Source organism: Ictidomys tridecemlineatus, chromosome 1 (assembly GCF_052094955.1).
Source record: "Ictidomys tridecemlineatus isolate mIctTri1 chromosome 1, mIctTri1.hap1, whole genome shotgun sequence".
Classification (NCBI taxonomy): Eukaryota; Metazoa; Chordata; class Mammalia; order Rodentia; family Sciuridae; genus Ictidomys; species Ictidomys tridecemlineatus.
In genome coordinates this window covers 26,090,686-26,116,084 of record NC_135477.1, presented here as the reverse complement: position 1 = coordinate 26,116,084, position 25,399 = coordinate 26,090,686, and the positions used below count along the sequence as shown (strand labels likewise).

Genomic DNA, 25,399 nt, shown 5'->3' with positions numbered 1-25,399 from the left:
CTTTCGCATCCCATATTTAAGATTTTGCAATTTTACTCTGATCTGTTTTCTGTTTTGCTCTCAGACTTTCGTTCTAAGCTAATTGGTCTACTCCTTTTCCCTCCACATCATAGTTTTTAGCCCTTACGTGGTTTTTGCTATATGCCATATGTTATTCTAAGATCTGAACATAATATCTCACTTAATAGTAACTGCAAATATTTATAGTATTTCATTCCCATTTTGAGTAAGTGGGGCACAGAAAGGTTAATATTAAGGTACAGAAAGGTTAATATTAAGGTTAAGGTTAACTTGCCCCCGGTTTATACAGCTAGGAAGGGGCACAAGGGACTTCAAAGTAGGGTTTTGCTCTGTTTCCTTTTGTTTTGTAAAGGGAATTGAACCCAGGAGCACTTTGTCACTGAACTGTATTCCCCAATCATTTTTATTTTTTTTTTATTTGAGATAAAAAAAATCTAAGTTACTGAGGGTCTAGCTAAGTTGCTGACACTAATATCGTACGAATTTGCAATCCTCCTGCCTCAGCCACCTGAGTCACTGGGATTATATATAAGTGCCACCACATTAGCCTAAATTGCTATTTTTAAGAATAAGAAAATTGGGCCTGGAGTTGTGGCTCAATGGTAGAGTGCTCGCCTAGCATGCACGAGGCACTAGGTTTGATCCTCAGCACCAAATAAGAAATGTAAAATACAGATATTGTGTCCACTTAAAACTTTTTTTAAAAAAAGAATAAGAAAGTTATTGCCAGGTGCAGTGGTATACTTCTGTAATTCCATCACTGGCTGAAGCAGGAGGATTGCAAATTCAAGGCTAGCCTCAGCATCTTAGCAAGACTAAGCAATTTAGTGAGACCCTGCCTCAAAATAAAAAATAAAAAGGGCTACAGATGTGGTTCAGTGGTTAAGTGCCCTAGGTTTAATCCTAGTACCAAAAAAAAGAGAGAGAGAAAGAAAGTTTTTTTCCCGGTGTGGTGGTACATGTCTATAGTCACAGTTACTGGGGAGGCTGAAGCAGGAGAATTGCAAATTTGAGGCCAGCCTCAGCAACTTAAGGAAACCCTTTCTCAAAATAAAAAGAGATGGAAATATAGCTTAATGGTAGAGTGCCCCTGGATTAAATCCCTAAAACCACAAAAAATGAATAAATAAAGTGAAAAGGACTAGGGATGTAGCTCAGTGGTAATGCATCCCTGATTCAATACTCAGTACCAGAAAACATTTCTGACACTAGTTGTATGGGTTTTCCACACATTGTAATTCTCCAGTTTTCTATAGACCCCAACCAGGTGTCCTATGGTTTAATTTGATTCTGGAGCAGAGTTAGTGTGGACTCCAGTGAAAGGCTCAGGCCCACAAGACTGTCCCCACTTATGCCAGTCACAAATCTGGATCTCCCATACTTCTGACCAGTGAGCTATAAATTGGGAAGTCCTATAGTCCCCACTTTAGGTTCAATAAAATTATTGAATAGCTCACAGAACTTGGGAAAACAGTTTATTTACTATTACCAATTTATTGTAAATGATACAACTCAGGAACAGCCAAATGGAAGAGAAGCCTAGGACAAGGCTTGAGGAGAGTATGCCTGGAACATCCCATGCTGTCCAAGTCTACCACCCCTCCCATCATCTGTCAGTGTTAACTAATCCAGAAGATTTCCAAACTTTAGGGGTTTTATGGAGTTTCTATTACATAAAGATGATTGACTAAAGCAGTGGCCACTTGATAATTAACCTGATCTCTGGCCCCTCTGGGTGGGCTCAAAGTTTTAACCCTCTCATCACAGGTTGGCAGTAGACCCCATCCTATAGTAGTCACCTCATTAGCATGAACTCAGTTATGGTTGAAGGAGATTTAACAAAAGAGGTTCTTTTTACTCCTGTCAGAAATTCTGAGGGTTTTAGGAGTTCTGTGCCTGGGTTCAAAGACCAGATGTATTTCTTACACTGCAAGAGGATATATATTCTTATTTGTGTGTGTGTGTGTGTGTGTGTGTGTGTGTGTGTGTGTGCGCAGTTGTGGGGATTGAACCCAGAGCCTCAGGCTTGCTAGGGAAGTGCCATACCATGGAACTACACATCTAGCCCTTTTCCTTTTGAGACAAGGTCTCCCTAAATTATTCATTCTGGCCTTAAGTTTACAGTTCTTCTGCCTCAGCTGCCTGAGTATTAACTGGCATGCCCACTCCTGCCTAACTCATTCTTGTTAATAAAAAATGCTTCTGGAAGGAAGGGACTAACACTAATAGTAATTGAGCAAATGGGTGGTGAAAGGGAGCTAGGTTGGGAGAACATTTTTCACAGAGTTCTGTGCCTTGATATGTTTTGATTTTTTTTAAACATGAATACATATTTTTTCAAAAAATTAAAAATATCTTTCAAAAACCAAGTTCATGCATCTCCTCTTCCATGAACCTTTACTGACAACTTCAACCCAAATTGGAAAGCGTTAAGAATTATTTCTTCATACACTGTGGCAGTTTCTTTAGGCATTTAAAATTTTGTCATCAAAGCCACCTCCTTACATAGCTTTCTGACACCAAGAGCATTAATGATAGTACCTAGTAAAAAGTAACTGGTTCAAAGGAAAACTAATGCAGAGATGGAACTCAGATTAGTGTTTGCTACCAGTGGGGAATAGCAGATTGACTTGTTTCTGGCATGAAGGGACCTTGGGGAATCATAGAAATGTTCTATTTCTTGATTTGAATGATGATTATATTAGTATACACACTCATCAAAACTTTAAATAGGTACGTTCCTTTTACTGTATGTGAATTATTTCTCACTAGAGTGTAATTTTAAGAAAAAAGAAAAAAAAGTTAAACTGGGCATCTTGAACAACTTTTTTTTTTTAAGTAGTGTTCAGTATTTCTTAAAATGAGTAATCATTTTTCTGCCTAATTTCACATTACTTTATTCACTTCTCAACAGTTCTGAAACACAGACAACATTGGGGGAGAAAGGAAGTGAAGATTCATCTTATAAGCCAATTTTTTCAACTCTTCCTGAAACCAACATTTTAAATGTGGTTAAGGTAGGAAAAAAGAGTTTGTGTGTGTATGTGTCCTTAGCAGACAGAGCTAGATGGTTAATAGTAACCAAAAGAAAAGAGAAAGGAAAAAAATAGTTTCTTACCTAATAAAATTTCTTAGCAATAATTAATCTTTTATTGAAGGTGCGTTTTTGCTGTTTTTATTTTTGTTTAAATATTAAGAGCAGAAGGGAACTTTAGGTCAGTGTTACATCATTAAAGTAGTTTTGAGACCAATTCCTTTTTGGAATTGGGGTATGTAAAGACAAAAGTATCTCAGTATAATTTAGTGATCAAGAATAATAACTGTTAGCTGGGCATGGTGGCATATACTTATAATCCCAGTGGCTTGGGAGACTAAGGCAAGAGGATTGCAAGTTCAAAGCCAGCCTTAGCAAAAGCGAGGTGCTGAGCAACTCAGTGAGACCCTGTCTCTAAATAAAATACAAAACGGGCTGGGGAGGTGATGGCTCAGTGGTCAAGTGCCCCTGAGTTCAATCCCCAGCACCAAAAAATAATAATAATAATAATAACTGTAAAACATTTTCATGGCTGAATCAAATGTCAAATAAGTAATACTGAACCATTAACAGAATCTTTAAAATCTTGAGCCACATCCCCAGCCCCCATTAACAGAATCTTGAAAGAAAAAATATTTATCATTTAATTCAGCTTATTAGCAAGAAGAGCATTTCTGGGCCCCCTTTTCTGGATATCTGATACTTGTTTTATGTAGATTTCTCTTTTGCTAAAAAGATTTTACAATTAAAATTCATCAAGTAAAATAAACCTTCTTAAGTTGCTTTGTCTGCATTTGTGTCAAAAAGTTTCTAGGCTTGTGTACATCCATACATCCAGAAGGTTACCAAGACCGTGAAATAATGTTGCTGATTTTGATGTTGTTTAAAATGAGTTTGGAAAAACAGCTGAAACAGATTCCTCTAGTTGACTTTCAGAGCCTCCTGATAAACCTGATGAAGAATATCAGAGATTGGAACACAAAGGTAACATTACTTAAAACTTGAGTATTGGTCTTTTGAATAGCATCACAATTTGACTTTCATAGTGCATACAGAATTAAAATTGTTCCTAAGCTCAGTTAAAATCTTTAACAAGTGGAAAAGAGACTGTGGAAGGGGCTATGTTTCCTGGAACCTGTATTATATAAATTTAAAATATTTATTTTCTAAAACTGCAGCTATTCATTCAACAGAGATGTATTTATTGAGGATTTACTATGGGCAGGTATTCATGTGATAGGTGCTAGAAACCCAGCTGTGGAAAAGACAATGCCCTTGCCTTCATGAAGTTTTTATCCTACTCAGAGTTAAATGATAAGATAGATTGAAATAACATATCAGGTTGTAATTAAGTGTTGCAAATTAAAAGCAGGACGTGGGTAGAGAGAGTAGAAAGATATGGATGCCAGGTTATTTCATATGAGGCAGTCAGGGGAAGACCTTTCTGAAGTGACTTTTGAGCAAAGAGACCTAAGTAAAATTAGGGAATAATTCATACTTAAGGCTAGAATTGAAGTTGAACTTGAGTAGCCATGTGGAGTAGCCATGTACAATTTTTATATAGAACTTTTAAATTTTTCCACCACTTTTTATGGAAAATTAAAAACACAATAGTAGGGAGAGTGTAATAAACTCTTAAGTAGCTACTAGCCAGCTTCAAAAATTATCAAAACAAAATCAGTCTTGTTTACTGTTACTCCCACCCCACAATTCCCCTACTTATAAGATTATTCTGAACCAACTATTAGGTTTTTTTCTTCCCCTTTGGTACCTGGGATTGAACCCAGGGGTGCTTCACCACGGAGCCATATCCCCAGCTCTTTTCTTTTTCTTTCTTTCTTTCTTTTTTTTTTTTTTTTGAGGCAGGGTCCTGCTAAGTTGCTTAGGGCCTGGCTGGCTTTGAACTTGCAGTCCTCCTGCCTCAGCCTCCCAAGCTGTGTATGCCACTGTACCTGGCAACTGTTAGGCTTTCAAAAATACTTGAAGCTGGACATGGTGGTGCATGCCTATAATCCTAGTGACTTGGGAGGTTGAGATTAGAGGATTGCAAGTTCAAGGCCAGCCACAGCAACTCAGCGAGGTCCTAAACAATTTAGCAAGAACCTGTCTCAAGAAATAAAAAGGGCTGGGGATGTAACTCAGTGGTAATGCCCCTGTGTTCAATTTTCTGTTAAGCCCCCACCTCACCCTACCACCACCAAACAAATAGATAAAATGAAATGCTGGAGTAGGATCCCTAAAGTGCAAGAAATTCCAGGTCAAAAGCATATATGATTTTGTGCAGTTCTCATTATACACATCTGGAAACTGGCATTTGTGTTTAGATTGCTTTATTCTTCCAATAAGGATTGTTTAAAGATATGTTATGACAAAATATGAAAGCCAAGTGAATTTCTGATGAATACATTTGGTTTATGATAGTACAGAATCTGTGTTGTATGCCTTTCAGCAGGTTCTAGATTCCGTGCATTTTCAAAAATTGAGCATTCTATTTTGTTAATGCTTCCATTAGAATAGGAAGGGATGTAGATTTGATTATCTGCTGTTCTGTTGGGGAAAAAATCTTGCACATTTCTTTTTTCTCAGGTACCTGAACTCTGTCTGGGCATAAATGAACTCTCCAGCCATCCTCATAATCTTCTGTGGTTGGTACAGCTAGTCCCTAACTGGACATCACGTGGAAGGTATTGAAAAGTGAGAATGAAACATTAAGAAATTTTATGTTTATAATGATAAATACTTTTGGGTCCTTTATTTTCAATCACCATTCTTTGAATGTTACATAAGAGCCAATTGTTAATCATATTCAGTTGAGGGTAAAAGCATTTATAACCTGATTTTGATTGTTTTTTTTTTTAATTGGGTATTAAACCCAGGAGTACTTGAGCTACATCTCCAGCCCTTTGTATTTTTTATTTTGAGATAGAGTCTTGATAAGTTGCGTAGGGTCTTGGTAAATTGCCAAGGCTGGCCTCAAATTTGTGATCTTCCTGCCTCAGCCTCCCATGTTGCTGGAATTACTAGTATACACCACACATCCAACTGATTCTCATTTTTAATTCAAGTCATTCTGTAATCCTCCTCCTACATACCCCTCTCCTACCACCATTACCACTGTGCTACATCTCCAGCCACTTTTTTGTTGCCTAGGCTGGCCTCACACTTGTGATCCTCCTGCCTTAGCCTTCTGAGTAGCTGGGATTATAGGAATGCAGCACTGAACCTTACTGTGATACTTTTGAGTTTTAGTTTAGCTGATAATAGATGACGAATACTGTAAAAATGAATGAATTAGGGCTGGGGCTGTGGCTCAGTAGTAGAGCACTTGCCTTACATATGTGAGGCACTGGGTTCCATCTTCAGCACCACATAAAAACAAAGATATTGTGTCCAACTACAACTAAGAATTTTTTTTTTTTACAAAATGAATGAATTATATAGCCTTCTCTTGAGACATTGCTTATATTTACAGTTAGAACTAGAACAACTTTTGGCCCATTCATTTGTTTCTCAAGTGATATTGATTAAAATGTTATTGTTATTGTTTTTGTGGTGCTGGGGATTGAACTGGGGCCTTGTACATATGAGGCAAGTACTCCACCAACTGAGCTGTTTCGCCAGCCCAGCTTTCTAAATACTTAAAAATTCTAATTTCAGGCAACTCAGACAGTGCCTCAGTCTAGTGATAATTTCAAAGCTTTTGGATGAGAAACATGAAGATGTCCCAAATGCCAATAATCTGCAGGTATAAGTACTACTTTTTTCTTTTTTAATGTGGTGATGGTAGTGAAGTGTAGAAATATTGACTCCTAAGTCAAAAACCCTTAGTCATGTTACTATTCATATAATCTTTAGCATGGTACTTGCCTAACAAGATCCAGTTTCTTAACAGGAGACTAATAGAGCAAAGGAATGGTATCAAGAGGGAAGGAGGAAGGAATGCAAGAGGTACTGGAGAATAAAATTGACCAAATTATGTTATGTCCATGTACAGATATAGCAGTAGGGAATCCCACTTTTATGTATGTTTATAATGCACTCGTTAAAATAATAATAGAAGGGAGACTATTAGACTAGAAGAAGGAATTTGGGGGGTGGGGGATGAGAGGAAGGAAAGGGGAGGCACCAGGGAATGAGATTGATCAAATTAATTTGCAAGTAGAATTATGTCGCAATAAATCCCACTGTTATGTGTAATTATAGTGCACCAATTTAAAAAAAAACATAAAAGAGAACCTATTATTGGCACATAGTGCTACTATTAAAAAAAAAAGATAAATTAAAAATAAAGGGTTCTTGTTTGAATGCAGTTAGTATAAGATACTCTATCAGGTTCTTAATTTTTTTTTTTTTTTTTTTTTTTTAAAGAGAGAGTGAGAGGGGGAGAGAGAGAGGAGAGAGAGAGAATTTTAATATTTATTTTTCAGTTATTGGCGGACACAACATCTTTGTTTGTATGTGGTGCTGAGGATCGAACCCGGGCTGCAGGCATGCCAGGCGAGCGCGCTACCGCTTGAGCCACATCCCCAGCCCAGGTTCTTAATTTTGTTTGTTGCAACTTTTTCCTTTATCACCCATGTAAAAAAGAACATAAAAATAAGTCCTGGGGCTGGGGTTATGGCCCAGTGGCAGAGCACTCACCTAACATGTGCAAGGTACTTGGGTTCGATCCTCAGCACCACATAAAATAAATAAATAAAATAAAGATATAAAAAAAATTCTGAATTTAAAAGTAATACTAATAGTAAATCCTGAGATTCACTAATTCATATTTGAATTACACCGTCTAGATTTTTTTTAACTCTTTATAATGATTCTTTTCAGAATTTAGTGATTTCTATCCACTAAGAAATTGAACTTCACTGTTTTTCAAATAATTTCACAAAGAAATTTGTTATTTCTGTTATTGGGCCTTCTAAACATTTATCCTATTTATAAGTACTAAATCTTTAACTTAAAATCTCATTTTAAGTATTTGAGGACTTTTAAGTAAAGAGGAAATGAGTATCACTGGACTATTAAAAAAAAAAAAAGCTAAAGAGGACCAATTAGAGAAGGCAAAATGAACAGTGGGGAACACTAGGGAAAAGTAGCCTAAACAACTGTATTGCTTAGCATTATTCATTCTCTCCTTTTTCTTTTGATAGATATCCGTCCTGCATCGATATCTTGTGCAAATGAAGCCTTCTGATTTGTTGAAGAAAATGGTCTTAAAGAAAAGGGCTGAACAACCAAATGGCACTATTGATGACAGTCTTCATTTAGAACTTGAAAAGCAGGTATCTAGAATCTTAAAGAGTACATAAGTGCATAAAGTGATTTTTTTTTTCTTTTAATTACTGTCGTGACATAACTCAGTAAAATTGAGAGCTAAGAATTTAGGTAAAAAGGATGGTTGTTGATAATGTAAAACTGGAAGGAATTTTTGTAGCTCTGTACTAGGGTAGTTGTGAAGGATGCACTTGAGTTAGAAATCTTTAAAAGGCCTAATTTAAATGCATGTCTTTCTCTTTCTTACTAGCTGGATTAAATTCTTTATCCTCCCAAACCACTTTCTTAATGGGTAAATTATGAGTGACATCAGTGCTAGCTAATTCCTAGGTATTAATTTTATTTATTTCTCTAACAGGCATATTACCTGACCTACATTCTTCTTCATTTAGTTGGTGAAGTTAGTTGTTCTCATTCTTTTTCTTCTGGACAACGGGTAGGTAATGTTTAATGGTTGTGTTTTAAAAGGTGTAACTATTGCTAGAATGAATGAGCATGCTTTAGTTAGGAGAATACTTAATAAAGGTTAACTGAAAAGAGGGGAGTGATAGTAACCTGCAAACATATCATATCAACAAGAATTATTTGTCAACAAATGTTAGTTCAGTTGGTTGGAGTACAGTTTACCCATCATAACTTGGCAACAGTATAATATATTCATAACCAAGGTCACCAGATATCATTTGGGCAGCTTTTAGCTGATTTCTTCTCATCTCTTTTCACATTTCTTTTTTCTTTCTATTCTTTTTAAAGAAATAACATTTGGCTGGGCATGTTGATGCATGCCTATAATACCAGCAGATCAGGAGGCTGAAGCAGGAGGATTGTTGAGTTCAAAGCCACCTTCAGCAACTCAGTGAGACCCTGTCTCTCAATACAACAAAAAAGGGCTGGGGATGTGGCTCAGTGGTTAAGCACCCCTAGGTTTAGTTGCCAGTACCTAAAAAATAAAAAAAAAGAGAAATAATATTTGCCTTCAACACTAAACTGATGTTAAGCCATGCCACTTTAGGAGTGGGTTTAATTTCCAAATTATATCCACATGTTACAGTTTTGATACTGGGGATTGAACCTGAGGTGCTTTACCACTGAGCTACATTCCCAGTCCTCCTTTTAATTTAAGTTGATTAGGCTGGCCTCAAATTCATGATCCTCCTACCTCAGTCTCCCAAGTAACTGGATTACAAGTGTGCACCATCAGTCGTGGATTATGTATATTTTTACATTTAACAAGCAATAGACCACAACCATCCTGTTATCATGGAAGTAACACTGATAGGACTGATATTATGTTGGATGATTAACATCAGAAATTGCTAACTGGAGAATGATAGATTTTTTTTTTTAAATTACTTAATTGTTCTAATTACCTAATTCTTTATTAATTTGTAATGCTTAAGAATTGTTTTCATCCCTTGCATTTGTTTTGTCTTTTACAGAAGCACTTCGTGCTACTCTGTGGGGCTTTGGAAAAGCATGTTAAATGTGATATTAGGGAAGATGCAAGACTTTTTTACAGAACTAAGGTAAGTGTGGTTTTTTTTAAATTAGTTTTTGTGTTAAGTCTTGGTTACATTAATATTTAAAAGCAGAAGCCAAGCATGGTGACACACACCTGTAATTCCCAGGAATTTGGGAGCCTAAAGCAGAAGGATTGCAAGTTTGAGGCCAGCCTCAGCAATTTAGTAAGGCCCTATCTCAAAATAAAAAAATGAAAAGGACTGGGGATGTGTAGCTCAGTGGTAAAGTTCCCCTGGGTTCAATCCAAACAAAGATTTTTATAAATTTAAGGCCCTAGATTCCCAACACTGCAAAATAAATAAATAAAAGATTCTTCTCTTTTTAAAAAAAATTATATTTTTAGATTTTTTTTTTTTTTTTTAATTTTAGTTGTAGATGGACACAATACCTTTATTTTTGTGTGGTGCTAAGGATCAAAAAAAGAAAGAAAATTTAAGGAAGAAAACCACGTAAGCTTCTCTTTTAGAAAAAAAAAGAGTAATAAGTGCTGGGCATGGTGGTGCACACCTGTAATCCCAGTCATTCAGGAGGCTGAGGCAGGAGGATCACAAGTTTGAGGTTAGCCTTGGCAACTTAGTAAGGCCCTGCCTCAATAAAAAGGGCAGGGGATTTATTTAATGCTCTGGTAGAGCACTTGCCTAGCATGCCAAGGCTCTAGATTCCCAACACTTCAAAATAAATAAATAAAAGATTCTTCTCTTTTTTTAAAAAAAAAAAAATATTTTTTTAGATTTTTTTTTTTTTTTTTAGCTGTAGATGGTCACAATACCTTTATTTTTGTGTGGTGCTAAGGATCAAACCCAGTGTCTCACACATTCAAGGCAAGCACTCTACCACTGAGCTACAACCCTAGGCCAAGACTTTCTTAATAACAAATCATCTTCTGCTAAGTACTTTTCTAGCTAGATTGACAGAGAAAAAAAATCTCAAAAGCAAATACATTTTGTTTTTTATTCTGAAACTCCAGATACCAAAAGAGAAAAAATTCTTTCTAGTGGAATTTCTTAGTTTTTTTTCCCATAGTACATATTAAAGCCCTTATGCTTAAGATAGTGTCAAAGTATCAAGGATTGAACCATTGTTTAAATAAAGATATAACTAAAAAATAGTAGCTATAAAATTTTATAATGCCCCATTTGATTTAAATATGTCAAGATCATTGTACTGTCATGTGTAACTATTAAAACAAATTTTAAAAAAAAGAAAATCTAAAAATTTTTATAATGGTTGAAAACTTGTTTAAAGAAGAAATAAGGTTAGCTGAGTTTTTTTGTTGTTGTTTTTGGTATTAGGGATTGAACCCAGGGGCACTTAACCACTGAGCCACATCCCCAGCCCATTTTATTTTTTGAGACAGGGTCTCACTAAGTTGCTTAGGGCCTTGCTAAATTGCTGAGACTGGCTTTGAACTTGCATTCCTCCTGCCTCGGCCTCCCAAGTCATGGGATTACAGGCATTACACCCAACCAGGCAACTATTATTCTTTGAATATTTCATTTGACCCTTCAAATCTCTGGGTCACCTATTCTGAGCTGTAGAATGGAAATGATTCAAGCCTGCTAGTTTTTTTGTTTTGTTTCTTCAAAGGTTTTTGTATACTTAAAAGATAGTAGAAAAACCAAATTTATGAACCATAGGGTAGGAAAGCAACTTTAGTATTAATTATGTGAGTTTTTCCTGAAACAAAATTAAATAATGCTTTTTTAAAACTCAAAAGGATTTTTTAGTTTCCAAATCATCTTTTAGTTTTTGTAATGTAAAGTGAATTCTTTTGTTCCTCTGGTGTTTGGCTTGTCATTGTCTCTCAGCATTGTAACTTTTATCTCTCACATTAATTAGCTGTAAAGGCTAGTCATTTGGTTAATACGCATTTGGATATAGTATATATTTACTTTAGTGCATTGAAGTTAAGTACAGAAATATAATTGTAGAAATTAGAACACATTTCAGATTTCCAGATACACATATAGGATAACTCTTTGCCTTAGAAGGGAAGCCCTACATCTCAAAGCACATTCTGAACTTGGTGGTTGTGACCACTACTGACAGACATGCTTACCATGGACCACCTCCTGCCTCAGCCTCCCAAATCACTGAGATTACACACATTCTTTATGTTTCTTAAAACCAAGGGCCTAGCATAGATTAGTACCAAGGCTTCTCTTATTTACAGTGGAATTGACAACAGTGGTTTGTGGAAATTGTTTCAGAAGGTGGTCCTACTGAAATTGGTGAGTTGCAAGCCTCTCCAAAAGCCTCTACTAGAAAACTTATTTTGGCGACGCTTAATTTGCTGAACTATAGATAGGGAACAAAGCAGAAGTTGTAATTTACTTCAGGCAGTGTAAAATTCCTTGTTTAAAACATTTTTCTCAAGCAGTTATGGCAAGAGCTAATCAAGAATCTCTAGTGGGGCAGAATTTTGCTAAACCTCTAAACATAGGAATATACCAGGTATTTGAAGGGGATTCATAGCACTTTGTAAAAACATGGAGAAGAATAGTGGTGAATTTTGGATCTTCTGATAATGTGGAAAGGAACAAATGACAAATGTTTTTTGTGGTCTTGAGTCTTTCAAATAGAAGGTGGTAAGATAGAGAACAACTAAAGCCTTGAGCCCTATAACACAGTCCACCCTTAGTTTCTCTATTTAGTTGTTATAAAGCCAGCAAATCAAAAATGTAAGTTCCTTTGAAGGCAGGGTTTATGTTTTTCTGGATTATCTTTAATAACTAATAGGAAAATTGAACTCTAAGCATTCAATATTTTTATTAATGATGATAAAGGAAAATTTTGTTGATCACTATAATTTGAAAGCCCCTCTAAAAGATAAGGAACTTGTTTTCTCTTAACAAAAATCAAACCAAGTGTGGGTCTGTCAAAGCTCTAAGATCTTTTGTATCAAGTTGTAAATGGATTGTAGGTCAGGATGTTTTGATCTGATACATTTTCCTCTTTGATATTTTTAAGGTGAAAGACTTGGTTGCCAGGATACATGGAAAATGGCAGGAAATAATTCAGAACTGTCGGCCTACTCAGGTGTCATTTTATTAAACAATTTATTAATAGTTTTACTAAGTGGTACTTTTCATACTTTTGAAACAAAATTCAACAGAAGACTTGCTTCTAATTGTCTATAAATTAAAAATGCCAGTATAATATAGATTGTTTGTGTATGAATGGTTTTTGTTTGCTTTATTATGTTCATTAATTTATTTTCAGAGGTGGCCAAACCCATTTCAGAATACATCAAATGGAGGTTATTTCATAAGAAGTATTACTCCCTACCCCCATTTATTTCCCTTGTTATTAATTGAACCCAGGAGTGCTCTACCACTGAACTATAACCCCAACCCTTTTTACTTTTTTTTTTTTTTTTTAAAGAGAGAGTGAGAGAGGGGGACAGAGAGAGAGAGAGAGAATTTTAACATTTATTTATTTTTTCTTAGTTCTCGGCGGACACAACATCTTTGTTGGTATGTGGTGCTGCTGAGGATCGAACCCAGGCCGCACGCATGCTAGGCGAGCACGCTACCGCTTGAGCCACATCCCCAGCCCCCTCTTTTTACTTTTTTTAATTTTTAATTTTGAGATAGACTCTCACTAAATTGCCCAGGCTGGCCTTGAACTTGCAATAATCCTGCCTTGGCCTCCTTTTAGCTGGGATTACAGGCTTGCATCACCATGCCCAGCTAGGGAACATTTTTTTCTTACTAGTTCTATAAAGATATAATACACAAAATATATATTTCACCTACTTAAAAGTATATAATGCTTTTTAATATATCCAGAGTTGTGAAGTGAATGCCATTACAATCATAGCCTAACTTTAGAACATTTTTGTCATCTGAAAAGAAATTCCATACCCATTCGCAGTCACTCACCATTCCCCCACTACTCTCATTCCCCTCCTCACTCCCTTAAGATCTAGACATGTCTGTATAGATTTGCCTGTTCTGAACATTTCCTATACATGAAATACACTGTGGTCTTTGACTAGTTTTTTTCACCTAACATAATGATAAGTGAATCCATGTTGTGGTATGCATGTTCTTTCTATTGATGGACAGTTTTCGACTATATGGATATATCACGTGTCCATTTTATGAAATGGACATTTGAATTGTATCTATTTTCTGTTATGGATAATGTTTCCATGAACATTTGTATATATGTTTTTGTGTGAATATGCTTACAGATGAAAACATCTTAAGCAAATAACTGAGAGTAGAATTGCTGATCATTTGGTAATTCTATGTTCAACTTTTTTTGTTTTTGTGAGCTTTTTGATTTTTCATATGTGGGTTTTGTTTTGTTTTGTCTTGCAGCACTGAGAATTGAGCCCTTCTTTACCACTGAGCTATTTTTTACTTTGAGATAGGAACTAAGTTGCTGAGGCTGGCCTTGAATTTGTAATCCTCCTGCCTCCGCCTTCTAAAATGCTGGGATTATAGGCACATGCTACCAAACTCAGTTTCTATGATCAGTGTTTTAAGTAACTGCCAGAGTGCTGCATGATTTTACATTCCCACCAGAGTATTTGAAGATTCTAGTTTCTCCACATTCTTCCCAATTATTATCTGTCCTTTTTATTAAAACTATATAGTCAAGGAGTGGGAAGTGAAATATTGTGGTTTTAATTGCATTTTCCTGACAACTAATGGTGTTGAGCATCTTTTAATATGCCTTTTGGCCATGTATACAGCTTCCTTGGAGAAATGTCTATTCAGATTTGTTGCTCTTTTTTTTTTTTCCCCTTTGGTACTTAGGAATAGAACCCTGGAGTACTTTACCACTAAACTCCATTCCCAGTTCTTTTTATTTTTAATTTTGACACAGGGTCTTGCAAAGTTGCTAAGGCTGGCCTCAAACTTGCAATCTTCCTGCCTCAGTTTTTAAAATCACTGAGATTACAGCCTGTGCCACTGTGCCAGGTTCACTTTCTTTTTTTTTTTTTTTTTTTTTTTTTTTTGCAGTTATAGCTGGACAGGGTGCCTTTATTTTGTTTATTTTTTATGTGGTGCTGAGGATCCAACCCTCACACTTGCCAGGCAAGTGCTCTGCCACTGAGCTACAGCCTCAGCCACTCACTGCCTGTTTTTTAATGGTTTATAGTTTATTTATCTTTATTGTTGAATAGTAAGAATTCTCCATGTGTTCTAGATAGAAGTTCTTTATTAGATATATAATTTACAAGTATTTTGTTTCCTCTGTTGTCTTCATTGTCTAGGTAGTATCATTTAGAACACAAACATTTTTACTTGTAGAATCCAGTTTATATCTTTTTTTTTTCCCCCCCTTTTGTCATTCATGCTTTTGGCCTCATCTAAAGAGGTTTTTGGGGGCTGAGGATGTGGCTCAAGCAGTAGCGTGCTCGCCTGGCATGCGTGCGGCCTGGGTTCAATCCTCAGCACCACATACAAAGAAAGATGTTGTGCCGAAAACTAAAAAATAAATATTAAAAAATTCTCTCTCTCTCTCTCTCTCTCTCTCTCTCTCTCTCTCTCTCTCTCTCTCTCTCAAAAGAAAAAAAAAGAGGTTTTTGCCTAGTTTGGCATTTTTCTTCACATCTGCTCAACAGTTCGCCATCTGTATTGTTTATAAACTAACTAATACAGGATTGTCTAAAATGATAATTCTAAGAGTTGGGGCTGGGGCTCAGCAGTAGAGCACTAGCCCAGAACGAACAAGGCACTGGGTTTGCTCCTCAGCACCACTTAAAAATAAATAAATAAAATAAAATGTTTAAAAAAATAAAGAAATCATAATAAAAAATTTTAAAAATAAATAAAATGATAACTTCTAAAGTTTTAATATAGGAATCAACTTGGAACTTGGTGAAATGTAGATTCCGATTCATTAGGTCTGAGGGACCTGAGATAGTCTATTCATTAGGGATCTGTGATAGTCTACAATTCCAGTAAATTCTCAGATTGATACTAATGCTGCTGGTTCAGAGACTATACTCTGAGTAGCCAGGGCCTAAACATTGTTTATAGTTCACTTCATGTGCTAGCAGAAGTAAATCTGACTTTTTTTTTTTTACTAAGGATTGAACCTCAGGGGTGCTCAATACTGAGCCACATTCCCAGACCTTTGTATTTTTTGTTTTGTTTTGTTTTATTTGGGCTTTGGGGGGGAGGGGGCAGTTACTGGGGATTAAACTCGGGGGTACTTGACCACTGAGCCACATCCCCAGCCCTATTTTGTATTTTTTTTTTTAGAGACACAGTCTCACTAAGTTGCTTAGCGCCTTGCTTTTGCTGAGGTTGGCTTTGAACTTGCAATTCTCCTGCCTCAGCCTCCCAAGCTGCTGAGTTTACAGGAGTGTACTACTACGCCTGGCAAATTTATACTGCTTTGTTGTTTCAGTTTCTAACCCTCAGTAGACTTTTTTCAGTCTGGCCATCTGTGCTGATGTGTTATTAAAATAGAAAATAATAACAAAACCTTATATTAATCAGTTTAACATAATAATCTCCTAAAATATGACCCTTCATGAGTACAATGGTGAGAAAAAATATCCTGTTTACATTATACTTCTTTTGATTATTAGATCACAAAATGTGGCATTTGAACCTGATTATCTGAAATTTTTAGAAAAAATGTATAATATAAAGATTTTATTACTTTTGTTATTAAAACCCATGATTTTTATCACAACCCATGATGATTAGTAGTTTTATATAAGGGTTAATTCATAATTTGATTAAATTTTCCTTCTGCATTTTTTTTTCTTTCCTTTTCTAGGGGCAGCTTCATGACTTCTGGGTACCAGATTCTTAACAGAAGTTATAGCAGCACAAATATGAACCAAGAGAAATTCATTAAGAGCCTTTCCAAGAAGAGTAAAAAGAATCACTATGGATTCCAGTGCTACAGAATGCTAAGAAAACACACAGCAAATGTGCCACTTGAATATCTAGTATAAAGCTGGTAATGAAAAAATTGCCATTTCTGAAGCAGATATGAAATGTGATCTGCTTAGGTTTTAAGGCAACTGACCTTTTAAAAGAGCAGAGTCTTACAAAAGGAGGGAAAGGATAGAAGCACCTCATAATCTAAACCTGCCCTTATTAATTCCTCCTGTTAAATTAAAAGCCAATATCTTTTTGTAGGGAGTATTTGTAGCACTTGGATAAATCATGGGAAATATGGAAGAAAAGAGTTTGGACCAACTTGAGGAGTTGGACATAGAAACCAGGACCAAGTTCCAGTTGGGTTTAATTTTCCCTCTTTGTTATTTTAGTATGCAAAGGGATTGCTTAGAACAGAGTTTAGTAACAAAGGCATTGATCTTTTCTGTAACTTCTATAAACTGCAGTAGGTTTCAATCCCTGCATTTTCCTTCACTATTAAGATTTTTAAAAACACATTTAAACAATTAATCAGAAGTTTGATATGTCATCAGATCCCTATAAGAGGAAGAGGTTAAGCTGTAGTGACTCTGTTTTTAAAATGCCAAAATAGTCATATGCAGCTTGTTTTGAATTGCTTTTAAATGCACATATATATACATATATATATATATATATATATACACACACTTTTTTTTTTTTTTCAATACTGGTTAAACCTTAGAAGTCTGGCCCTTGGTAGCCATATTACTGAAGTCTATTATAAAAACTTAAATATCTGGAAAAGTTTCCAAAAACCTTGTTTCCATGAGTATATTACTTTGGCAGAGACCTGGATGGTGTTTATTCTTTGGGATAGTGTGTGTGTGTGTGTGTGTGTGTGTGTGTGTGTGTGTATCTGTGTGTACATACACACACACTCATGCATGTGTGTGCTCCTGTGCTTGTATTTTGAAGTTGTTGCACTTGAAAATCACAGCTGCTCTAAATTCTTAAACACTGGACAGCCATCTTTTGGTTTTAAATGGTGGAGGGTTAGTAGAAGCGTACAATGCTGGTTTTAGCCCAAGGGCCCTTTAAAGCCATTGGATAGTAACAGGTTCTTACTAGCCAACTCAAAAATTCTTTTGTTGACTGAATGTCTCTTTTAGTAGGGTTTGTTCCTGAAAGAGAATACTATTTTTTTTGTTCTTTCAACATTGGCTTGGGTGACTTGCTCTCTCCTGAGCACTCTCATGTCTTTAGTTGTAGGGGAAAAGATGATGGAAGTGAAGGGAACTGGACTTGATGTTTATGGTTTGAGAGGAGAAATTAAGTTTTAATTAAGAACTAACTTTCTACCTCTAAACTGAGGCTTAGGAGTAAAGAAAAAAAATTATCTTAAATTTATCATTTCATTTCAAATAGCATCAGTAACTTTTGAGCTCATGTCAAGCATTGGGCAGTTAGAGATTTTTATAGACAGGACTAAATAAATCCAGTTGCTAAGAACCCAGGCTGAATGAGGCTCCAAGAGTCAGACCAACATGTTTTATTCTGTGTTGAGTTTACTGGTAAGAATATTATTATCTTGATACTACCTCTCAAAGGTATTGTTACAAAATGCCACTTATGAACTGAACGTTAAAGAGATAGATACAAAGAGTTATATTTGAAAGAAGCTTGGTGAAACTCTGGCATCTATCTGCCCAACAATGGGGGCTTTCACTCTGTAATTTAATATTTTGTAGATACATTATTTGTGTGTAATTTTATAAGTGTTCATATTTTTCTCATTTTGCATTGTGTAAAGTGTACAAAATCTCAAAGTATAAAATACTGCTTATATTGCTTGTAATTATAGTGTGTAAATATTTTCTAATCGTGTACATTGACGGGGTGGGGGACAAGTGGGTTATTCAGGTTTTTTTTTAAGTGACCCTTTTGTATTGCAGTTTCAACAGATAACTGCCCATCAAATTTAAAACCACTTTGATACATTTTTATTTAGCAGTTCCAATAAGAAAAAATCTCTATTTTTAATTGTCTTTCTCCATTAAAAGAAAAATATTTCATCTGTCCCTTTAAAATAAATGGCCAGACATCAGTTTAGGCCCTTTTATTTATGACTCTGGTAGACATCTTCAGTCTCCGGGTTATAGTCCAGTCAGCATTTGCATTTGGGTTCTCAGAAATTTTGTGATTCTGTTTTAGCACAAGTAGCCCATGGTTTTTCTCCCAAATAAAGTATTTTCCTTCACCCTCTTGAGTCCCCATGCTTTGTCTCCCTCCTCTTGTTGCCCAGTGAATGGGATGTTAGAGAGGGAGAAAATGTTCATTGCACAGAGAATGTCAGGCTGCTTTTGGGACTTGGCAAACAAAGCTTGCACTGAGTGGTGGTGTGTTTGGCAATATTACTGTGCCAAAAATCACCTTGTTTAATTATCTGGATATATATGTCAAACTTATTACCCTTATTGCAAGCTGAAAATTAAGATACTTGTGTTTATGCTTTTGTGTGTAACCATTTGCCTTTTCTAACATGCTTTTCTTGTTAGCTGAAAATATAGTTCTGTTAGTTAAGTGAAGAGGCTCATGCAAAAAACACATCTACGTAGCAGTAAAGTAACAGCATTTGTACATTTGCTGTCTGTCTCCTGATGGCAGTGGTGCCTTTGTCACCTTTGGAAGGTTGGCGCTTTGTTTTCGTTTTGAAATGCAAGTAGTAGCTTGCTTTTTACTTCACAAAATCTCCCCAGATGTAAAAGATAGGTAATGGCATGTTATCATCCAGACTTATTTGGAGCATTTGCATTTTTATTTTTATCAAAACAGATTATAGTTGGTGAGGACTGGCCACTAATAATGTGTAGGGTCTTTAAGAATAATTTTTAAATTAAAGAAATAATAAAATTTTTGAGAAGTGACCCATTAACAAGTGACTTGAGTTGGAGAATTAGAAGTTGACTCTTCTGGTTTGTCTCTGAGGGGGCAAGAATAGGTACAGGTGGCTGGCCATGTAGAGCAGTTAAGCATGATCTTGGTTGTTATTTCTCACTCATCAGCAGTGTTGGTGCACCTCATTATCTGTGCATTTGTTTTCTTAAGAGTTGTGTCAGCCAGTGAGTCCACCAGTTCTTAGGTAGTAAATGCAGATTTCCCTCTTCGTTCATTTTTTTTTCTTTTTAAGATTTTATACTACATCTTGTTTAAAGTCCTATGAATGTATGTGTGTGTTATTAAAACTGCTTTTTCTCAGTTTGAACATGTGTTTGGTAATATTTGTTTGGGGTTGGTATCTGGAATTCCCTGTTGATTCCCTTGCTCATCCCCTGGTTTTTAAACTTATTCCTTTCTCTTTGGTTTCTCCAGTTTTCTAGCTCATTAGCTCCTGTTTCTGGAAAACACAAAAGCTTTTATATAACCAGTTAATAACTTTCTGTATATTTTACAGTCAAGAATTCAGTAATCTCATTTTTACCTCATTTGCCGTGTTCATTTAACAACTATTGAGAACCTACTACATGTTAGACACTTTTTAGGAGCCAGTAAGAATTTCATAACAAACAACACAGATAGCTCTTAGGAATCTTACCTGCTGGTATCTAGGTTAAAATACTTTAAGCTATTGGGCAAAGAGGGCTAGAAAAAATTCCCTTGACCTAGATGCCATTTTGTATAGCGCAGGACCAAAAAGGGGGACACCCTACAGTGCAGAGGCAGGGCTCAGGATTACCTTTGACCAACCAGGTAGATAAGGCTCTGGGTATGCCAACTGTGGGGAGACATAGGTTAATACCCCTTACAGGAGAAGCTATTCTAACAAACTCAGAAGGCGTAGGCATTGTTCTCAGGAGACCTCAAGTTCCAGAACAATGCCAGTATTTTCATTATCCTTTCTGATAGATGAATTGGAGGATGCTGCATTTTTCTTTTGACAGTGGGTTAAAGGGATAGGGGTTGACAACCAGGCAGAAGCAGAAACACTCCTATGAGTACTTAATGGCAGACAGCACAGCCTTATTCAATATAAGAGAAGGGCCTTGACCTTGCCCCTAGGCTTAGCCCTAGATCCCAATCTTACCACACTAGCCATTTGATATTGGGCAAGTTCTATTTATTCATCTAGTAGGAGGAATAACATTGGTACCTACTTCAGAGTGTATAAGGATTAAGTGAGTTAATGCATGAAAAGTGCTCAGTACAGTGCCTGGCATATGGGAAGAACTCAATCATTCCTATTTCTTACTGTTTTGCTTAAGAGACTCTTCTCCAGTGCCTGGCATATGGGAAGAACTCAATCATTCCTATTTCTCACTGTTTTGCTTAAGAGACTCTTCTCGGATGACAATTAAAATTGCTCCTAAGCAGATATCCTGGAGTGTGCTGATGATTGAATTTTATCCCCAGAAAGTATAGTTGTATGCTCTGTTCCTTTAACTTCAGGGAGCTCCAGACGGTTCTCTGTCTAGCCCTGTCTGCTGGTAAAAATTTAATAATAAAGCCATGTGTCATGGTGTATACTTGTAATCCTAGCCACTCAGGAGGCTGAGGCAGGAGGATCACAAGTTTGAGGCCTGCCTGGGCAAGTTAGCAAGACATTTTGTCAAGGAAAAAAACGTTGTTTTTTAAGGGCTAAGAATGTAGTGTAAAGCACACCCAGAGCCAGGTAGGTGACACACACCTGTCATCCCAGCAACTTGGGAGGCTGAGGCAGGAGGATCACAAATTCAAAGCCAGCTTTAGCAATTTAGCAAGGCTCTAAGCAACTGACAAGACCTTGACTCAAAAAATAAAAAGCTGGGGGTGTTGCTTAGTGGTTAGAGCACCCCTGGGTTCAATCTCAAGTACTAAGTAAATAAGTAATTTCTTAAAAAGCACCCCCAGATTCAATCACCAGTACCAAAAAATAAAGTTTCTGACTTTCCTTATGCCAAGTAGCTGAGAAAGAGGTGGTGGGTGGTGGTTTTCCAGCATTCATGGACATGTCCTGATACTCCCTTTTCCTTGCTAACCATTCCCTAGGCTGGAGTCAAGAGAGGGCAAACCAGAATGCCCAGCTTTGGGTCTGACTCCAAGAAGACTGGCTTGGAGGAAAACTTAGCAGGCAAAACAGGCTTCTGAGGCACAGAACAGTGAGACTACAGCATTGTTGAACTGGTGACAGTCCCTGCTGAAGAAACACCTCAGCTGTGTATATGGCCAAAATAAAGATCACACCTCCTAAAGGGAAAATGCTGGGCAGACCAGAGATGGAGATGGCAAAGCAGGAACAGAAATGCTGCCACAGTGAACAGGAAGCAGGACAACCTGACTAGGCCAGAGTTCTCTGCCTCAGGGAGCCTCAAGTTTCAGGAGTTCTTACCCACCCCCTTCACCTAGGATCCCCGCTACAGTGAGTAACTGAGCCTGGACCCAAAACAATCCTGATGTGCAGGTGGCTGAGAATCTGGTGAAGGCAAGAAGCACTCTTATCAGCCACTTTCTTTCAGCAGAGTAGTGAAAAGTAGCCTAGCAAAAACAAAATTCATGTTTGTATTGTGTATATGTAAAGTACTTCAGAGTTTCCAAATGGGATCTTCTCACAGCCACCCTATCAAGTAGCAAGATTGGTGATTTCAAGGATGAGTAATAGAATAATGTGCCTTGTTTCCCAGGGCACAGAGTTAAGGCTTGGTTAGGATTCATTTCTTGAATGTTTGATTTCAAGTTTTTTATACTGTCAATATTTCCCTCAGTCATATTTTATCATCTTGATTTGCATGGAAGAATCAAGTCAAAAGATACTTCCTATAGAAAGCACCATTAACTGCCTTCAGATATAATACTTTTATTAGGTTCACAGTTTTAAGTTGGAAAAAAGAAATGGATTATAGTCTGAATCCACATTTTTAAATGTGTTGAAGTAGCCATATAAGGTGACACACACCTGCAATCCCAGCAATTTGGGAGGCTGTCTTAAAAAGTTAAAAAAGGACTGGGAATGTAGCTCAGTGGTAAAGTGCCCCTGGGATCAATCCCTAGTACCAACAATAAAAATAACTAAAATTAACTGCCCAATGACAGTTTAGCAAGTGCCATACTAAAATCACATTTTGCTCATTTTAGAAATGTGGGAGGTTAGCCAGATATGGTGGCGTGTACCTATAATCCCAGCAACTACACAGGCTGAGGCAGGATTATAAATTTGAGGCCAGTCTTCACAACATAGACTCTTTCTCCAAATTTTTTAAATAAATAGGGCCGGGGTATAGCTCAGTGGTAAAGCACTCCTGGGTTCAAACATCAGGAAGCACACACAACTACCACCCCCACCTCCTCTCCCATCACGCACCCACCAAAAAGTATCTTATCTAGGTACAGTGGTGCCTGCCTGTAATTTCAGCTAGTTGGGAGCCTGGAGCAGAAGGATCTCAAGTTTGAGGCCAATCTGAGCTACTTAGCAAGAAGACCTGTATCAAAATAAAAAGATCTGAGGGGCTGGGGATATATATATAGCTCAGCAGGTAGAGTGCTTGCCTTTATGCACAAGACCCTGGGTTCTAATCCCCAGCACCATTAAATAAATAAATAAAAAGATCTGGGGGTATAGTTAAATGGTAAAACACCTCTCTCTGGGTTTAATCCCCAGTAGCATGCAAAAAGCAAAAACAAGAAAAAAAATGTAGTTTTGAGTCTGCATTAGGAACACCTGAGAAGAGAGAATAGTTTGCTTCAGTGAAGCTGAGACTCAGAACCTACCATTTGGCCTATTTGCCACTCCTGAGGTATATGAAGTTAGCACTGAATCTGAGAACTTGGGAGCCATGCTACCAATCCCCTTGGCCCCTGAGTTTACTTTCTCTCCTGCCCAAGTACTTTGTGGGGGGCAGTCTTCCTGTCCCACCCCATTGTTCCCTCCAACCCAGTTCCCCATAAGGACTATAGATTTATCCTTCTTAACCGTGATTTACTGACTTCCTCACTTGCTCCATCAGCTCTTTCAGGATGTTCTGTGGTCTTTTCCAAGCTGTGATCTGACTTTTCCCTTTTATTTCCCTCTAGATACCTTCCTGTTTCATCAAATCAAACTCACTGGCCTCTTACATGCCCCTTCCCTTCTTCCTACTCTCCCCAAACAGTCTGCACCAATTTGTACATTTTTGCCTTTGCCTAGTGATAATTATTCCCAGGCTTCCTATGCATACCCTTTCTCAGACTTTTCCAGTCTTCATTGAGAACTTTCTATAAGCAGAATGAATTCCAATGCCAGTTCCTTAACTTCTTAGAGCCTGTTTCCCATCTATAAAATGGGACTACTAATTCCTCAGGATGAGATGAGGGTACAATGAAAGAAATGAGCCAAGAGCAGTGGTGCACGCCTATAATCCAGGCTACAGAGGCTGAAGTAAGAGATTTGCAAATTCAAGTCCAGCCTCGGCAATTTAGTGAGACCTCCTTAAATATAAAAAAGTCTGGGGTTGCAGCTCAGTGGTAGAATGCCCCTGGGTTCAATCTTCAGTACTACCAAAAAAAAATTTAGCTGGGCACCCTGTAAAGTGTGTGTGCATTTTTTAATATGAGTGTTTCTCCAAGCCACCCCCCCGCCACACACACACACACCCTGTTTTCATAGTGCTGGTAGACAAGTTTAAGGGGTGGGGGTGGAAGTGTGATATGAATCCTGCTGTCTAGCAGTCTGCAGTCACACTGCACTCCAAGCAATGAGATTTTATAGGATTAAGTACCGAACTCTGAGCTTTAAGGATTCCAGAAAGAAGGATGAAGTGTCTTTCTCAGGGTCCCTTCAGTTAAATATGCAACCTCGATCCTGTTCAAACTCCTGGACACATGCAAGAGTCCATTCCTGTGGCCCTTTACTTGATCCTTCTCTTGGGCCTAGATCAATGTTGTCATGGATTTTTGTGGGGGAGGGGATTGGTCAGGGTCATGTCCAGAGTTCAGGTTTTATTGAGGCAATAGAAAGGAGGCAGGGCCTATGTTTGCAGAAAAACATCCTAGTTAAAGGAGTTGAGGAATTGATTCTGAGGGGATTTTCTGAATTGCTGCTGGAAAGGGATTAAACATGGCAAGGAAAAGATATTTGCTTGGGAACATGCACTGGAAACTTTGGAGTAAGAATAATGTTCAAGAGAAGCTAGAAGGGAAGGCAGGTGTCTGAGTGACCCAGTCTCTGAGGGGAAACTGCGTTAGGGCTAAGATTTGGTGAGTGAATCAGTGCAAAAGATTGTGACTTCACATGCCTGTAATCCCAGCGACTCAGGAGGTTGAGGCAGGAAGATCCCAAGTTCAAAGCCAGCTTTAGCAATTTAGCTAGGCCCTAGTACTGGGAATGTGGTTCAGTGGTTAAGTGCTCCTGATTTCAATCCCAGGTACTCACCCCACCCCCCAAAAAAGGTTGTGATTTATTTATTCAGAAAAGAGCATTTTTCTGGGAGCACTTCAGGTCAAACTGTCACTTCATCCCCTCCACCTACTCAGACCTCAAGCTGAACAGTCAGGCAGAGGGAGGCCCTTGTGTTCAGAGCTGCCCGGATGCCTGGTCCCCACCTACTGTAGCCCCAACTCCCAACCCACACTCACCCTGTTATTGTACCCTAAGCTGAGAGCCGGGACACGCGGCGGGGTGGGACAAAACCCAAGAAGTAAGATCGAAGTTAGAAACAGACAGAGGGCTCTCGGAGTGGGAAAACCTCAAAGGACAAAATTTCCTGGT

At 37.4% G+C, this 25,399-nt stretch overlaps 1 protein-coding gene across 5 annotated transcripts in view; it reads left to right on the top strand.

Moving 5' to 3' along the window:
- Positions 1–21,918, top strand: part of Slf2 (SMC5/6 complex localization factor 2) — a 50,065-nt gene extending 28,147 nt beyond the window's left edge. For 3 of the 5 annotated variants that reach the window (XM_005333674.5, XM_078024832.1, XM_021731900.3), the window contains 10 exons: positions 2,936–3,038; positions 3,863–4,039; positions 5,642–5,739; positions 6,713–6,800; positions 8,203–8,334; positions 8,685–8,762; positions 9,766–9,852; positions 12,818–12,886; positions 16,598–16,783; positions 21,709–21,918. In XM_005333674.5, the coding sequence (XP_005333731.1) occupies positions 2,936–3,038; positions 3,863–4,039; positions 5,642–5,739; positions 6,713–6,800; positions 8,203–8,334; positions 8,685–8,762; positions 9,766–9,852; positions 12,818–12,886; positions 16,598–16,633 (868 nt within the window). In that variant the 3' untranslated portion in view covers positions 16,634–16,783; positions 21,709–21,918. Of the gene's footprint in view, positions 1–2,935; positions 3,039–3,862; positions 4,040–5,641; positions 5,750–6,712; positions 6,801–8,202; positions 8,335–8,684; positions 8,763–9,765; positions 9,853–12,817; positions 12,887–16,597; positions 19,949–21,708 lie in introns of those variants that run through there. The other 2 variants (XM_005333673.5, XM_040272759.2) reach the window with 2 other exon arrangements.
- The last annotated feature ends 3,481 nt before the right edge of the window (positions 21,919–25,399 follow it).